Source organism: Mobula hypostoma, chromosome 28, assembly GCF_963921235.1.
Source record: "Mobula hypostoma chromosome 28, sMobHyp1.1, whole genome shotgun sequence".
NCBI classification, from domain to species: domain Eukaryota; kingdom Metazoa; phylum Chordata; class Chondrichthyes; order Myliobatiformes; family Myliobatidae; genus Mobula; species Mobula hypostoma.
Window position 1 is genome coordinate 19,160,488 of NC_086124.1, and position 18,345 is coordinate 19,178,832.

The 18,345-nt window shown below is 52.0% G+C and overlaps 1 protein-coding gene and 1 pseudogene across 1 annotated transcript; both read right to left on the reverse strand.

Moving 5' to 3' along the window:
- Positions 1-1,044: 1,044 nt before the first annotated feature.
- On the reverse strand, positions 1,045-6,921 carry LOC134338739 (protein tweety homolog 1-A-like). The gene is made up of 5 exons (XM_063034780.1): positions 6,879-6,921; positions 5,852-5,944; positions 4,652-4,744; positions 2,780-2,925; positions 1,045-1,240 (listed from the first exon to the last, which is right to left on the reverse strand). Exons 2-5 carry the CDS (start codon positions 5,918-5,920, stop codon positions 1,045-1,047), a joined length of 504 nt encoding a protein of 167 aa, XP_062890850.1. The 5' UTR covers positions 5,921-5,944; positions 6,879-6,921.
- Positions 6,922-10,644: 3,723 nt separating this feature from the next.
- LOC134338740 (uncharacterized) overlaps positions 10,645-18,345 on the reverse strand; it is a 36,866-nt pseudogene continuing 29,165 nt past the window's right edge.

Sequence of the window (18,345 nt, forward strand, 5' to 3'; positions counted from 1 at the left end):
GAAGGGAGCACTGTGTGGCACAGGTTTAGACTAATATGATGCTCCACTCCGGGATGGTGAACTAATGTTCAGTCACTAACAAGGGCCAAAAACAACTGCCCCAGTGACTTCCTTCATCCATCACTGACTGCCCATTGACTGTTGCCCACCCCACCTTCCGGCACCCAGCTCTGCATCCCACTGGCTGTCCATGATTTTGGGCTCAGGAATATTGCAAGTCCAGGGGGTTGGACAATGAGCCCACATTCACCATTTTGCCCTGGGGATGGTTCGCAGCAGCTACTGGCAGACTGATGGCACGTTGCCCAGACATCTGGGCAGTGAGTCTCGCTGCTCAGTGGGACCCAAACCAGTTCACGTCTGTCCCAGAGATACGTGTGTGTGTGTGTGTGTGTGTGTGTGTATTCTCTATGTGTTGGGCTTGTGACTGTGTATATATCTGTATGTGTGTGCATCTGTGTCTGTGTCTATCTGTGTGTGTGAGTGAATGTCTGTGCATGACTGTGTTGCTGTATGTCGGTGTGCGTGCATGATTATGATTGTGTTTATTTATTCAGTTATGCAGACACAGGACAATTTAAAATGGCCAATTAACCTACTGACAGATAACTCTTTGGACTGTGGCTGGAAGCCAGAGCACTCAGAGGAAGCTCATGGGTGGAGCGGGGGAGAGTCACATGAAGAATCTAAAACTTTCTTACAGAGGGCACCAGAATTGAACTCCAATCTCTGATGCCCAGAGCTGTAGTGGCATGACATTAACCATGTTAGTGTAGTTCTGCTGTGTGTGTGTTGCATCCATGTCATTCTGACTATGTCCACCTGTGTTTCTGTGCGCGTGTGCACGTGTAGAAAAGCCTGACAAAGGAACAGGAGCAGCAAGGGATGATCGTGTTCCTGCAGTGTTGCCTTGAACCTGGTTTATGGATTCAGAAGGTTCCATTTACAAAAGACGGCCTGTCTCCCGGTCCTGGGCTGGGTGGGGAAGGCCCCATCACTTCTTCCCGGCTATGGCACCCCCTCTCCCCGTCCCCGGGCCAGGAGCTACATGTAGTGGAGGGTGGGTGTCCACGGACGGGTGGGCGTCGGGGCCCTGAGGCTGGACCGGCCGTAACTGGAGAAGGTGTGGAGGCGGGGCCGGCTGAGGTAGCGCGGCAACTGTTTCCACTCCGGAGGCCTGAAGACGTCCTCGCCCTCCAGCTCCTCGGGCTCCTCCGGCTCCTCCTCCGTCGCAGAGTCCCTGGGGGATGGGTAGAGGCAAGATGGACGAGGGGGCGTGGGAAGGGTGAGAAAGATGGGGCAGGAAAGGAAAGGGGAAGCAAGAGGGGAAAGCAGTTGAAGGGAGGGAGGATGGGAAGGATAGGGGAGGGAAAGTTGGGGGAAGGGAATTGGGGAGGGATAAGCGGAAAGGGAAGGAAAAGGGGGAAGAAAAAAGGGAGGAAAGGAAAAGGGGAGAAGAGAAAAGGAGAGGAAAAAGTGGGGATGAAGGGAATGAGGAGGGCAATGAGGGACAGAAAGTGGGGGTGGAAAGGAGGGGGAAAGAGGAGGAGGGAAAAATGGGGAGGAAGGGAAAGGTGGAGTGAGGGAGGGAAAGGGCGGTGGGAGGCAGGGAAAGATGGAAAGTTTGTTGGGGAGGGTGGGTTAGCTGCTCCATACTGCCACATTCCTGCTCCCCTCCCGCTAGAAACCTGATCCACACTGGACCATCTCCATTTCTCTCCACACAATCCCCCACCATCCCAAGAGCTTCCTCCTCCTGTCCAAACCTCGCCTCTCTCCTGACCACACCGGGCTCTCCTAGACTCTCCCCTCCCTCCCTCCAGCCTCTCTCCTCACACCCTCCCACTACCCTCACTGACCCTCCCCTCCACTCTTCAATCTCCACAATCCTTCCCTCCCTCCCCACCTGTCCACGACTCCTCCATTTCTCCTACCTCCGCTTCCCCTTCTTCCCCAAACATCCCCTACCCCCAGCATCTCTCCTCACTCCCTGACCCTCTCTTCAAATTCTCTCCACACACCCTCCTGTCCCTCCATGACTGTCCCCTCCAACCCAACCCTCTCCTCCCTCCATGACCCACCCCTCCCTCCGTGACTCTCCTTCCATATTCCCTCATCACACCCACCCGTCCCTCCCTGAACATTCCCTCCATCCTTCCAAGCTCTCACCCATCCCTTCCTCTCCTCCATCTGCCTCCCCTTCCCTCCCCCTGCTCCATCCCTCCAAACTCTCTCCCTGCTCCCTTATCTACTCCTCTCCAACCCTTCCCTCCATACTTCAAACCTTAACTACTCCCTCCCTCCCCAACCCTCACCTCCCTTCCATCTTCCTCACTTCCTCCCCACGCTTCTATCTTCTCCGTCCATCCCTGCCCTCTGCCCCTCCTTTGCTCATCCTTTTCTCTCCATCCTTCCAACTTATCTGCCCGCTCTCTCCCTCTAAACTCAATGTCCTCACTCAACCATTGTTGCCCTCTGTCCTCCCTCCCCACTCCCTTTCCATCTTTCCTCCTTCCTAACTCTCCCAGCCTCAAACCTCCACTCCAATGTTTCTGTTGTAGCCTTCCCTCCCCACCCCACTGCCCATCTCCCCAACTTCTCCCCCCGTCCTCCTGCCCCGTTCCCTCTCCTCCGAGTCTCCTTCCTCTCTAACTTCCCTGCACCTGCTCTCTCCCCCCGATTACTTCCCCTCCTCCCATCTTTCCCTATCCCCTCCTTATCTCTCTCAGCCCCCCCCCAACCCCACCTCATCTGCGCCTTCAGCAGACTCTGGACTCACCGGGCGGCCACGGAAAGTGCCCAGACTTGAGCCAGACAGGTAGCCAGGGATGAGAAGGTGGCGACGCTGACGAGGGAGAGGACAGAGAGCCCCAGGGACCCCTCCAGTCCATCCCAGCACAAACCGGTCCACAGGTCCTGGAGATGCTGCAGGGTGGGGTGTGCAGGGGTGAGGGCGAGGGGAGACGAGGAAGAGACGGGAAGGAGGGGGAAGAGTGGAAGTGTGAGAGGTGGGAGGAAGGGATGAAATTGGGGAGAAGGGGTAAGAGAGGGGTTGGAATGGGGAGGGTGGTGAGAGGGGCAGGGAATGGGAAGCGATTGGGAGGAGAGAGGGAGAGGATAGAGAGAGATGGGAGGAGGGGAAGAAATCGGGGTAAGGGAGGGGTGGAGACAGGGGGAACAGAGAGAGGAGGGCGGAGCATGGGGTGGAAAGAAGTAGAGGGAGGGAGGAGAGGGGGTGGAGAGATGGAGCAAGGAGGGAGAGAAATAGGGATGAGAGAGAATGGGGAGGAAAGAGAGGTGGTAGGAGAGAGAGAAGCAGAAGATACGAGTGGAAGGGTAGCAGAGGAGGGGTCGGAGAGAAGAGGAGGAGAGGGACGTGGTGAGAGGATGGGCAAGAGAGTGGGAGCGGAGGCAAGAGAGAGGGTCAGGAGAAAAAGGGGATGATTTGGTGAGGACATATCCTTGAATCTTGTTTCCTGTTCCCCAAACTCCCGACTCCTGACTCCCTCTAACTCATGTCCCCACCAGTCTACATGACTTTTGATCCCAGGCGCACCCTCTCCAGATCCCCCACACACTCCCCTCAAGCCCCTACTTTCTCCCAACCCAACCGAAGCTTCCCACTCCTCTCAATCCCAACCTGCCCCAACGCCCGACAGACACACAGCAGGCCTCGCTCCTTGAGACCACACCACCAACCCTGGCCCATCCACTCCCCCAACCCCGCTCTGACTTGACCTCCGCTATCCCTGAACTCGACTCCCACCTCCTGACCCTTGACCCCATCGCCCACTTCATGACCCCTGACCTACTTTGTACCTGGTCCCACCTCCCTGACACCTGACCCTAACATAAACTTCCCGATTCCTGGCCCCACCCTGTACCCAGCCTGATCTCGCACATCCTTACCCCCTGATCCCTGACTCCATCAGGTACATGACCCCCGTCTCCCACCTCCCCGATCCCTGAATCCTGACCCCATTACCTTCCTCCCTGATCCCTGAACCTGTCTTCCACCTCCCTGACCTCTGATCCCAACCACTTCCCTGAATCTTGACCCCACTCGGTACATGACTCCATCCCCCACCTTGCCTGTCTCCCACCATCCCAAACCTTGACGTTTGAGCCCACCAGTGACTTGACATTGTCACCCACCTCCCTGGCGCTTGGCATCACATGGAACAGGACACTCCCTCCCACCGCCTGATTCTTTACCTTGACTCCCACACTCGGACACCTGACCTCACCCCCATCTCCAACCTCCCTGACCTTTGCCACCTCCTCAATCCCTGATCCTTGACCCTACCCCTATCTGACCCCTGACTTCATCTCCCCTACCTGACCCTTGCCCTTATCCCTCTACCTGACCCACAAATTGGACCCCTGACTCCGTCTTTCACAACCCTGACCTGTCTACCAGCTTCCTGACCCCTGACACCCCCTGCCATCTCCCTGAATCCTGACTTCATCTCCCACGTTGCTGACTGCTGACCCAATCTCCCGCCTCCCTGACCCCTGACTCTGTCTCCAACCTCCCTGACTCCAGACCCCACACTGTCGCTCACCTCTCTGACCCCTGACACTGTCTGTCACCTTTGCAACCCCAACCCCAGCCAGACCCTGATCCCACCCTCCCCCCGTCTCCTCTCACCTTGTGCAGGCCGAGGCAGTGGAGGCGGACGGTGAGGTGGTGGAACATCCCCTCGCTGGTATTAAGGGCCTGGAGAACGGAGAGCAGCCTGGGCTGTGGGTGGAGAGGGTCAGCATAGGGTGAGGGACGTGGTGACTGTCCTGACTGTCCTGTCCAGAATCAAAGGCATGACCCAACCGCTGGCTCACCAACACCCCAACACTGTGACTGAGGGAGGAATGATGGACCAAGTATTTGAGAGAGAGAGGAAGAGAGAGGAGCAGGGAGAGGGAGGGAGGGAGAGAAGGAGGGAGAGAGAGAAGAGTAAAGGAGGAAATGGCTGAAGAAGTGAGGGAGTGAATGACACCCGACACATGAAACCTCCAACCATCTCCCTTTTGGACCCCGTGTCCTTTGTTGTTTGCCTCAAGCCCATGGTTTGGTGTACAAATGTTTTTGGTCCAGTGTGCTTGGCCAAGTTTGCAGTCTCCTTGCCCCAGTGTCCAATGCCTAGTATCCACTGTCCAGCGTTGTTGGCCCAGTGTCTTTGTTCCGGGGCCAAGTGCCCTTGGTGGTGTGTCATTGGTCTGGTGCCCAGTGTTTGTAGTCCAATGAACTTGATCCAGGATCCAGTGTTCTTGGTTCCATGATCTTGACCATGTGCAGTGTCCTCACCCCGGTGTCCTTGATCCCGTTTAACTGGTCCAATGTTATTGTCCTAGTACCCAGTGCCCAGCATCCATGGACCAGTGTCCAGAGTCCAGTGTCCTTGGTCCGTTGTCTGATCCAGTGCCCAGCCTCCATGGTCCAGAGTCTGTTGCCTTTGGTCCAGTGCCCAGTATTTTTGGTTTAGTACCTAGTACCCGGTGCCCAGTGTCCAGTGCCTAATCGTACTCTTCGTCATCCAATGTCCTTGTCTAGTGCCCAGTGCCCAGCATCCATGGCGCAGTGTCCTGTCTGCTTTGACCAATGCCCATTTTCTGAATTCAAGTGTCCTTGGCCCATTGCCTAGTGTCCAGTGCTGCATATCCTTGGTTAGGTTCCTAGACTCATTATCCAGACTCGAGTATCCTTATTCTGCTCAGTTCCCAATGTAATTGGCCCAGTCTCTGTTATCTTTGCTCCTGTGTCCAGTTTCTGTGATCCAGTGTCCTCTAGGGTTGGTCCATTGCACAGTGTGTTATCTCAAGTGTCCTTGGTCCAGATCCCACAAGCTCTTACCTGTGCGGACGGCAGCTCAGCCGCAGACCCTCGCAGTAGGGACAGGAGCTTCTGGTGGATGTCACTCATTGCCCTGTGAGACAGCGTCAGGCTCTGCATTGGTTGGATGAGAACATATGTGGTCAGTGGCCGAAACAATGGGGTGCGAGGGGTGGGGTCAGTTAGTGAGTCAAAGGATCAGGTTGAGGGATGGGCCAGAAGACATAGGTATAAGGGATTGCCCATGGATAGGGGTATGGCTTAGGTGGGGGAGCTGGGATCCCAGATCATCTAGGGGATTGGGTAGGTGGAGAGCCAATGAGATGAGATACAGGCTGTGAGATGGGGACCCAATTAGAGAAGTGGGGTTGGAAGAGGCGAGAATCCAAAAGGGTTGAAGAGGTGGGTTTAGGTGCGGATTCGACGATGTGGGAGAGGTGGGGTGAGATGGGGACTGAATGGAGCTGGAGAGGTGGAGCCCCAGTGGGAGGGAGAGACAGGAATCTGGTGGGGAGTAAGTGGGCATCCCATGGACCCAATAGGATGGTAGGGGTGGAATTAGGCAGAGATTCAATGGAGTGGGGAGGGTGGGTAAATTAAGTGACTTAGTAGGGTGGGAGCAGATAGGATAAATGAGAAATTATTGAGGTGCGAGTGATGGGTTGGGAAATTCATTGCCACAGACAACCAAGTCATTGGGTATATTTAAAACGGAGGTTGATAACTTCTTGGTTAAGGGTGTCAAGTGTTATGGGGTGATGGCAGGGAAGAGCAATGAGAGGGAAAATAAATTAGCCATGATCGAAAATTGGAGCAGACTCGATGAGCCGAATGGCCAAATTATGCTCCTATGTCTTAGTTTTATGGTAGTGTGAGAAGTAAGGTTAGGTGAGGATGCAGTAGGGTGGAGGAGGAGGCATTGGATTGAGGCCCAGTAGGTTGGGAGAGGAGGGGCTCAGGTGATTCAGTAGCCTGGGAGGGTCAGGATTCAGGTGACCCAATAGATGGGATGAGCGGGTGGGGGGAGGGGGCGGTTCAGACGACAGACCTGCTGAAAGGGGTTCGGAGTTTTTCCATCACAGCTGACATAATATTCCAAGATATCTGCAAATAAACACAAGAGTGATTTTTCCTGTTCCCCCAATACCAGGAACCTCACACACTAGAAAAGTATACTGAGCTACTCACCGGGTCAGTCAGCATTGACAGAGAGAGCGTGGGCAGATAGTGAGAGAGGGAGGAAGGGAGGGGTAGCGAAAGAGATGGAGAGATGGATGAAGAGAGATAGGGAGAGAGAAAGAGAGAGAGGAGAAGAGATGAAGAGAGGGAGAGACGTGGCAGAGATGGTAGGTATGCAGGCTCTCCAAGATTTGATCAGGCAAGAGCATGCAGAGAGGAAGGTTGGGAACATGTGGCAGTGGGTGGGTGGGTGGTGGGTGAGGAAGGACACGGCAAGATAAGGTCCCAATGAAAGGTCTCAAACCGAAACGTTGACTGCTTATTCATTTCCATAGATGCAGCCTGACCTGCTGAGTTCCTCCAGCATTTTGTGTGTGTTGCTCAACATTTCCAGCATCTATAGAGTCTTGTTAATTCCCGGGATGGCGGGATTGTCATATGTCGAAAGATTGGAGTGACTGGGCTTGTATACTCTGGAATTTAGAAGGCTGAGAGGGGATCTTATTGAAACATATAAGATTATTAAGGGATTGAACACGCTGGAGGCAGGAACCTTGTTCCCGCTGATGGGTGAGTCCAGAACCAGAGGCCACAGTTTAAGAATAAGGGGTAGGCCTTTTAGAACGGAGTTGAGGAAAAACTTTTTCACCCAGAGAGTGGTGAATATATGGAATGCTCTGCCCCAGAAGGCTGTGGAGGCCAAGTCTCTGGATGCGTTCAAAAAAGAGATCGATAGAGCTCTTAAAGATAGCGGAATCAAAGGTTATGGGGATAGGGCAGGAACTGGATACTGATTGTGGATGATCAGCCATGATCACAGTGAATGGCGGTGCTGGCTCAAAGGGCCGAATGGCCTACTCCTGCACCTATTGTCTATTGTCTATATGGTAAGGTGCTTGGCTGGGTAGGGAGGGCGTTGAATACATCCCATCCCTCCTCTCCCACTCTCTTTTGCTCCTCTCACTTCCACACCCTTCCCCTTTATTCCCCTCCCTCTTCCCAATAACCATGCCGCACCATCCTTCACTTCCACTTCCTCCATCTCCTCCCTCCCCCTCCTCTTTCTTCCCCATTAACCCCCACTACGGCCGTCTCACTCAGTTTCACTTCCGTGCCTCCTCCATCCCTCTCTCTCCTGTTCAACCATTTCTCCTTCCCACTACTCTCCCTCCTCCGCTCTCTCTCCATCCTCCCCCGACCCTCCTCCACCCGTTCCCCCTCCCCTCCCCTCACCTGAGCTCAGGACCTGGTCCCACTGACTGGTGTTGAGGATGTATACTTCCGGTTGGACGCAGAAGTCACTCAGTGCCTGTGGGACAGAGTGAAGTGAGGGTGAACAGAGACCAAACCCTCCTTGGCCCGGCGAACGAGACTAATCCACCCACCTCCCACTACGAGGCTTGTTACCTCGCCAGGAATTCACACTTCTGGAGAAACACAGGCCGGAGTCTGAGGCTTAAGAATTCTTGTTCTGTCTGCATGTGAGTGTGTGTGTGCGTGTTGGAAAAAGGGAGTTGGAAACAGGAGTGACAGCAGCGAGAGAATTCGCCCAGACAAGTTTATAGACAGCAGGAAAATGGGCCCCGGTAGGTTTAAAGGGTTTGGGAAACAGAGCCCCAGTGTGTTTGAAGAGAGCAGGGAAAGGGCACCGGTTGCTTAAAGGAAGTGGGAAATTGGGTCCTGGTCAATTTATAAGAAGCGGAAACTGGGTTCCCGGTAGGTTCACAGGGAGTTGGAAACGGGGTCTCAATGGGTATAAAGGGAATGGGAAACGGGGTCTCAATGGGTATTAAGGGAATGGGAAACGGGGTCTCAATGGGTATTAAGGGAATGGGAAACGGGGTCTCAATGGGTATAAAGGGAATGGGAAACAGGGTTTCAATGGGTATAAAGGGAATGGGAAACGGGGTCTCAATGGGTATAAAGGGAATGGGAAACGGCGTCTCAGTGGGTATAAAGGGAATGGGAAACGGGGTTTCAATGGGTATAAAGGGAATGGGAAACGGGGTTTCAATGGGTATTAAGGGAATGGGACACTGGGTCTCAGTGAGTATAAAGGGAATGGGAAATGGGGTCTCAATGGGTATAAAGGGAATGGGAAACGGGGTCTCAATGGGTATTAAGGGAATGGGAAACGGGGTTTCAATGGGTATAAAGGGAATGGGAAACGGGGTTTCAATGGGTATAAAGGGAATGGGAAACGGGGTCTCAGTGGATATAAAGGGAATGGGAAACGGGGTCTCAGTGGGTATAAAGGGGATGGGAAATGGGGTTTCAATGGGTATTAAGGGAATGGGACACTGGGTCTCAGTGGGTATAAAGGGAATGGGAAACGGGGTCTCAATGGGTATAAAGGGAATGGGAAACGGGGTCTCAGTGGGTATAAAGGGAATGGGAAATGGGGTCTCAATGGGTATTAAGGGAATGGGACACTGAGTCTCAATGGGTATAAAGGGAATGGGAAACGGGGTCTCAATGGGTATAAAGGGAATGGGAAACGGGGTCTCAATGGGTATAAAGGGAATGGGAAACGGGGTCTCAGTGGGTATAAAGGGAATGGGAAATGGGGTCTCAGTGGATATAAAGGGAATGGGAAACGGGGTCTCAGTGGGTATAAAGGGAATGGGAAATGGGGTCTCAGTGGGTATAAAGGAAATGGGAAATGGGGTCTCAATGGGTATAAAGAGAATGGGAAACGGGGTCTCAGTGGGTATTAAGGGAATGGGAAACGGGGTTTCAATGGGTATAAAGGGAATGGGAAACGGGGTCCCGGTGTATTTAAAAACAGGGTCCAGTGGGTGAAAAGGAAATGGGAGACGGGCTCCTATTGTAGCGGTTAGGGAATTATTGGAGGTTTATGCTCCTGAATCAGAGGAGTTGGCAGTGTAAGTAGATGGTGCTGAGGAAGGTGATGAGCAATGAGTGGGAGGGCGTTTGGGGGGCAGAGGCAGATTGTCCCATCTACGATCCACACCATCCCGTCAACTCTGGAACCTCAGGATCATCTTAGTGTCTGTGCCCGCTCCATAACTGGGCCCATGAGGGCCTGGCGGTGACGGGATGGGTGCATGGGTGGGTGGTGGGGTTGGAGACCAGAGCCCGTTGCCCTGCGATGTGCGCTGGGCTCAGAGACACTCACCAGAGCAGCGGCGAAGTCCACGCCGAGGCCCAGCCAGCTCAGGAGCAGGGCCATCACGGCCAGAATGGTAAGCCTGGGGAGAAAAGACCGAGTCAACGGGTCATGTCTGCCGTCAATCCGAGGGTCCTGGGCTGACGCGTCCAGGAGGCTGGGCCAAGTGTGACAGGTGAGAGAGAAGATGAGGGAGGGAGGGAGGGAGGGAGAGAGAGAGAGAGAGAGAGAGAGAGAGGAGAAGGAAAAATGGAGGAAAGGCAAGGGCAGAAAGGGAAAGAGAGAGAGGAATGAATAGCATGATGCAGGGAAGGTGAGATGGCGACAGCGGGAGAGAAGATAGAGAGGAAGAGAAGGAGGGAGAGATGTGTGAGAGAGAGGGGATGGTTATGACTTTGTCTGGGCCCCAGCTGTCCATTGCTCCATGATTCACCACCCCGACTCAGTTCTGAGGCCAAGCTTCTCTCGTCCCCAGCCTGCTCAGACAATGCCCCCGGGTCTACACTCACCAGATCAGCGGGCAGCGGGCGAGACTGGCGAGGGCCAACAGTGTTCCAAGGCACAGGAGGGTTTCGTAGAGCAGGATCACGAGGTAGGAGGCCCATCTGAGCGGGGAGGAGAGAGAACGAGGGAGGGTGAGAACCCGAGGCAGTGACGTCAGGGGAGAAGGGCGGGAAAGGAGTGACAGGGCGGAGAAAGAGGAGGAGGAAAAGATGGATGAGAGAGGAAGAAGGTGGGGAGTGAAGGAGAGAAGGTCAGGGAGAAAGGGGAACAGGGGAGAGAAGGCCTGAGCGAGAAAGGATGGGAGAGAGAGATAGGGCATGGAGAGGTGCTTGGGAGAGAGGAGAGTGGATCGGGGAGGGCGAGACAGAAAGAGGGAGAGGGGGCAAAGAGAGAGGGGTGGAGAGTGAGGCAGTAGAGGGCAGAGAGGGAGTGAATGGCGAAGGGGAAGAGGGTATAAGATGAGGTAAGGGAGAAGGAGAGAGAGACAGAGCAGAGAGGACAGGTTGAGGAGGAGAGTGGGGATAAGAGGAGGGTGGGTTGCGGTGAGACAGGCCAGGAGAGGAAATAAGATTAGGAGGGAAGCAGTATGGATCACTGGGCAGAGAGGGCCATGCATTACCTGTCCGTTCACGTCTTCCCTTCCCACCATCCCAGAACCCAAACAGCTTTTCCAAGTGACGCAGCGATTCCCCTGTACTGTGTCCAGTCTAATGTTGTATGATTCGGTTGTTCACTGTGTGGCCTCCCGGACACCGGGGAAACCAGACACGGGGCTGGGTGATCACTCCTTCCAACGCAACAAAATTCTGGTGGAATTCAGCAGGCCAGGAGGGAAATGAACTGTCGGTGTTTCACGCCAGGACCCTTCATCAGGACTGGACAGGAACAGGGCAAAGGCCAGAGGCCAAAATAAGGGACCCTCTACTCATCCGGTCAATCCTATCACCTGTCTGGTTATACTCCTCCCTCACTCAACTTCTTGCTTTGACTTCAGCTGAAACGCCGACTATTTCCCTTCCTGCCTGACCTGCTGTGTTCCTCCAACATTTTCCATGTGTTTTTGTGTATTGCTCTAGGTGTACAGTATCTGCAGAATCTCGTCAGTCTCTGCTCACTTTGTAGCGCACCCGTGTACCGTACACAGGACTGGCTCCAGTTTCCTGTTACTTTAATCCTGACTCCCTTCCCCTAAAGATCTCACTGCCCATGGCCTTCTGTATGAAAGGCCCAATAAACAGCATCTACAGAGAGAAATAAACAGTCAACGTTTCATGAATGAAGTCCTGATGAAAGGAACTCTTTCATGGAGAGCTGGGGGGGAGGGGTGGGTTGGTGCTCGGATTGTGCTGCCTTGGGTAGCAGTGGAGGTAGACGATGGAGGCATTGAAGTAGCTGTAGATGTGCAGGAAATGGAAGGAGATTCGTTGAATTGGATATTTGGTTACTAATTTAGCTCGGGACAACATCGTGGGCCGAAGGGCTTGTTCTTGTGCTGTGTGTTCTGTGTTCAAGTCCATAGCTCCCTGAAAAGGCAAACACGAGTAGGTGGGGTGGTGAGGAAGGCACGTGGCATATTTGCCGCCATACGTTGGAATGTAAAATATCAGAGCTAGGAAATTTACAAAAACAAATGTGCTGTGGAGAGCATTCTAACTGGTTGCATCACCGTTTCGTACAGAGGGGCCACTGCACAGAATCAAGAACAAACGGCAGAGGGTCGTAAACTCAGCCACCTCCATCACGTGGATTCACCTAGCAACACACACAAAAAGCTGGAAGAACTCAGACCAGGCAGCATCTATGGGAAAAAAGTATAGTCGGGGTTTTGGCCTGAAACGTCGACTGTACTTTTTACCATAGATGCTGCCTGGCCGGCTGAGTTCTTCCAGCAGTTTGAGTGCGTTGCTTGGATTTCCAGCACCTGTGGATTTCCTCTTGTTTGTGATGCGCATTAGCCTCCCCAGCATGGAGGACACCATCACAATGCAATGCCTCAAAAAGGTGGCATCTATCATTAAGTATCCCCACGAATCAGGACATGCCCTCTTCTCATGACTACCATCAGTGAGGAGGTAGGAGAGGCCTGAAGAGACACACATAATGCTTTAGTTACAGCTTCTTTCCCTCCACCATTAAATTTCTGAATGGACAATGAACTCATGAACACCACCTTACAAATTTTGCTCTCTTTTTGCACTAACTTGTTTTTAATATATTTCTAATTACAACTTATTTTATATATCCCACTGCTGCTGCAAAACAACCCATTTCACAACAAGTGCCAGTGATAATAGAATCAGAAACTGACATTGACTAGACGGCACTTCAAGTATTGTGTGCAGTATTGTGGATGAAATGCAGAAGAGATTCACTGAGATGTTACCTGCATTGGAGGTCTTTAGTGCTGGAGAGGGATTGAGGGCATAATCATGTGCTGTACTGTTCTATGTTCTGTGTTCTACAGCAGCCACTTTATTAGGTACGCCCTGTATCTAATAAAGTTGTCATTCAGTGTATGTTTGTTGTCTTCTGCTGCTGTTGCCCATCCACTTTAAGGTTCGATGTGTTGTGCATTTAGAGATGCTATTTTGCACACTGCTGTTGTAACGTGTGATTATTTGAATTACTCTCCCCCTCCTGTCAGCTCGAATCAGTCTGGTCTCTGACCTCCCTCACTGGATTTTGTTTTCGTTTTTTTTTCCCGCACCATTCCTTGTACACTCCAGACTGTTGTGCATGAAAATAGCAGGAAATCAGCAGTTTCTGAGATATTCAAACCACTCTAGCATCAAGCATCATTTCACGATCAAAGTCACTTAAATCACATTTCTTCCGCATACTGATGTTTGCTGTGATCAACAGCTGAACTGCCAGACCAGGTCTGCATGACTTCATGCATTGAGTTGCTGCCACATGACTGGCTGATGAGATATTTCTGTTAACAAGCAGATGTACGTGTGTACCTAATAAAGTGCCCACTGAGTGTATATCAAGATTATACGCTACAACCCCGTGACTTCAGATTAATTTGCTTCATGCCATATATCAGTATTAATAAAATCTGATTCTGACATTGGCTAGACGGTATTTGGAGTATTGTGTGCAGTTCCCAACACTATACCGTAGAGTGCAGAGGAGATTCACTGGCATGTTACCTGACAATAACAAGTAATATTGGAGACGATGGACGGGGGCGAGCGTTCAGCCCACTGCTCCGGGAGGTTTACCTGTCTTTGTGCTGAACTGCAATTAACGGACTCCTGGATCGGCTTCAGTGATACCTGACTTCGTGCTTGTGGGCTCACTTTCGTCAATTTCAGTTCTGAATGTCGTTTGCTTACTTTTATTGTTTGCACGATTTGTTCCCCACCCACACATTGGGTGTTTGATGATCTTATTTTTACGGGATGTATTGTGATTCTTTGTTTTGGGCTGCCTACAAGGAGACGAATCTCGAAGTTGCATATAGTATACATACTTTGATAATGAATGTACCTTGAACGTTGACGGTGAGGGATGACTATTGGGCTCTATTGTTCTATTTTCTATGTTGGATATCAGGGTCACATGTTTCAATGCAACCCTGCTGACGAGATTAATTTGCTTTCTGGTTTGATGTTCTGGGAAAGGCCCATCCACTTGAAGCATCAATTGTTTTTCTCCCTCCCTCTGCATCTGTCCCTCCCTTCCTCTCTCTCTCTCTCTCTCTCTCTCTCTCTCTCTCTCTATCTCCCTCTCTTCTTAGATGCTGCCACATCTGCTGCATGCTTTGTGTGAAGCGTGTTGTCTTATAACCGGCTGACAGGCGGAAATACCCTCCAGCAGATGCACTTGTTTTCTCTCAGCGGAAAGAGTATTGAGCTGGGGGGGTGATCCACAGAGGCGCTGTTCCCTGAAAGTGATGACGTGGGTAGACAGGGTGGGGAAGAAGGCCTTTGGCATGCTTGCCTTCATGCTTCACGGCATGGAGCTTCTGAGACTGCTGAGCTATGAGACTTTTGAACACCCAGCCTCCGACTAACAGGCATTATCTATAACAATGGCGTTAGTAGTTATACAGTTTTGTATGTCTATGAAGGTTCTCAGTCATCCAGCTAATTGTATATTAAGCAGTAGTAAATCAAGGCAACTGGACTTGCTGTGTTCTGGAAGATGTTTGCCTACTCAAACGAGAGGCTACTTCAGTTCAGATGCACGGTGGGCAGTTTTCCTGCTTATAAACTCTGAGTTGTTTAAAGGTATAGCAATCATCTGAGGGCCACTACGAGTCGTAGAGGGAATGAGAGGCTCATTAGTATTACCTTTGCGTGAATGGAGGGGTGGAGACACTGGGGTAGAGATGTTAGGACTGCACTGTAAGTAGCTGACAGGTGTTGTCATACCCTACCCCCTCTGTTCAGGGATGGGTTTTCCATTTTGACAAAGATAACTTCTTTAACCCCACTTTCAAGCCACCTGTCTTCCCTGTCCAAAATGTGCACATTGTTATCATCAAAGGAATGTCCCTTGTCCCTTAGGTGCAGATATACAGCTGATTCTTGACTTGAGATGTTAGCCTTCCTATACAGTTGTATATTTAACTATATGTTGTATTATTTCAACTTGCACGTCTACAGAATATTTTTTATCTGCCATTGTTATTGACAATAATATTTTCAGTATTATTGTGTTAATATTACTTTATGTGCTGTTTGTGATATATTTACCTTGTCTTGCACGTTGGTCCCAGAGGAACGTTGTTCCGTTTAGTTATATACATGTGTACGGCAGAACGCAGTACACTTGAACGTGAACCTGACCTTGAGCGCAGCGGATGGGACATGATGCCACAGATGTAGAAGACGTTGGTGAGGCCGTCCTGCTGCAGCAAGGACGTTGTGAAGTTATGAAACTTGGACATGGCGCAGAAAAGATTTATGGACACGTATGGAGAACTGGAGATGTTAGTTCACGATGGATAGGGATGGGACAGTTTCTTCTTGAAGCCTGAAGAGTAACCTGAAAGAAGTTTACAAAGCCACAAGGAGCATCGATGAAGTGGGCAGCCACAGACTTTCCCCCCAGGGTGGGGGAGTAGAAAACTGGAGGGATCACGTTAAAGACGAGAAGGCAGAGGCTTAAACGGGGATTAAGTTTTTCCCTCTTGGACGGTATGTGGTAAGAGCTTCTGGAGGAAATTGTCGAGGCAGGCACATTAGCAGCATTTAGGACAGATGCATGGATGAGAAGAGCTTAGAGGGATATTGTGCAAAGGTCAGGCAAGTAGGACTAGATCAGGCGGGCTCCTCACTCAGCATGGACAAGTTGGGTCGAAGGGCCCACTTTGGTGTGGACGACCCCTACCTGGCTCTCTCGACACGGTCACCCCACTCGGCCAGTTCCAGGATTCGGAAGCCCAGATCTCTCCAGAAGACCAGGCTGTGGAGGTGGGCGAGCAGGGCCTCGACCTGCCTCCGGCCATTGCGGGTCGGCAGGAGAAACTCCGGCTTCTCAGAAAAGATCTCTTCCAGGTGGGTCAGGTCCTCCCGCACCACTTGCCTAAGGGTGGCCGAAGAGTTGGACACCTGGTGAAGGCGATTGGGTGGGATGGGGTTTTGGATGTCGGGGAGAGGAAAGGAGACAGAGATAGGGTTAGAGATGGTACTGCGATTCCTCCACCAACAAATATCTTTCCCAGGATTCCAGCCAGCCTCTCCCTGTATCTACAGCCCCATTACCGCCACCTTCTCCGGGACCCTCTGCACTTCCCCATGTCCCACACCCTTACCTGTCCTCCCGACCCATCCGTTTATTGCCCTCTCGGTGCACTCCAACACATGACTCAAACTCTCTCTGGCCACGCCTTCAGTCACTTCTCGTTCCGTCCCCTCTCGGTGACAGCACCCACTTTGCGACAGCACCCTCTTCCTGTGAACCCATCCTCTCAGTATGACATTAATCTTTCTGTGACCCCAACCACTGTGATATCAATTTCTCTAATTCTGACCCCACTCTCTTTGATCTCGCTCCCTCCCTGGCTACGCACTGTTAACCACGCCACTTTCTCTCCTGTGCCACGCCCTCTCCCTGTTACAAAAACTCCTGTAACCAGACTGCTCTCTCTTCCCGTGACCCCCTCCCATGTGACTCCGGCCTCTTTCGCTGTGACATCAATCTCCTCCTGACCCCGCCCTCACTTTGAACCGAACCTACCTCACTGTGATTTTACTCCCTGTGCCCCGCCTGCACTCTGTGACATCAACCTTTTGAATTCCCACCCCGTTCTCTTTGACCCTGCCCTCTTTGTGTGACCCCCTGACCCCCACCCTCTCTCTGACCTCAGGCTCTTACTTTGTGACCTTCCCTCACTGTCTATGTGGCTCATCCATTTTAACATGACCCTGGCGTCTGTCGGAGCCCTCCCTCTACACTGTTTGGCCACCCACCCCCACCCACCAACTTTATGGCCCATATCTCTCTCTCTCTGTGACCCCTCCCAGTGTAATCCCACCCCCTCGCTCTCTGATAACCTTTTTCATGACCCAGCCTTCTCTGTCCCTCTCGGTGACCCTGACTGTCCCAACGCTCTCTGTGTCCCTCCCTGATTTATATGACCCTGCCATCTCCCTGGGACCTGATGCTCTTGTGTCTGTGACGTCCCGTCTATGACCCCACTCTCCATCTGTGTCTCTGACCGCCTCGCCTCCCTGTCACAAACCCTACCCACCCACCCTTTTCCTATACTCCGACCCTGCTGTCTCCACCCGTCTTCCCATCTACCCCATAAATAAAACTCCCCTTCCCTCACGCAGAGACGCCACCCGCTGCGGGTCATTTACCACTCTCACCAGGAACTCCATGGTTGCCAAGGTGCGGTTCACCGCCACCAGTGATCGCGTGGCCTGGCCCATCCCATCATTGACCTCGCCGTTCCCGTAGAAGCCAATCCCAATGCCGGCGCTGGAAGGCACAACGGGGATTTTCTTTAGGCAAGCGCGCGGTTTGGGGATCTGATCTTTGCACCTTGCAGGCAGTGGAAGTGTGGTTTGGGTCGCATAGCGATGTTGCTACATAATCCCTACCTTCTTGCCAGTTCTCGTGTCCTAACTACAGTGTTTAGGAGTCTGGTCCAGATGAGACTTTGGGCAATTACAATGAAGTATGATTGGAAGTACCCTGACAAGTTGTATCATGGTCTGGTATGGCAATTCCGATTCAGAACATACGAGAGCAGCAGACTCTGCCCACTACACTGCGACCACATTTCTTCCCACCCTCCTGAGGTAATGTCTTCTGTAGATACGACCACAGACGCTGCCTCCTGCAGTCATTACCGACAGTATCTACTGGAGAGATTGTCCCAAACATGCAATGTCCACCATCAGAGACCTGCACCATCAGGGTCATGCCATGGTTTTGAAGGCAAGTACAGAAGCAGGACGTACAGAAGCCTGCGTTCCCATGCCAACAGGTTCAGGAACATCAACCATTCAGCTCTTGAACCAACCAGCACAACTTCAATCTCTATCTTAGTATAGCAACACGGAGGCCTCTTTGCACTACAGTGGAATTTTGTTCTCATTGTATTCTTCCTTGTAATGGCTGGACTTTCTGGGGGTAAGTCAAAAGATGCAGGATCGGTTCATCCCAATGAAGGAGTATCCTAAAGGGAGAATGAGACAACCATGGTTGACAAAGGAAGTGAAAGACAGCATAAAACAAG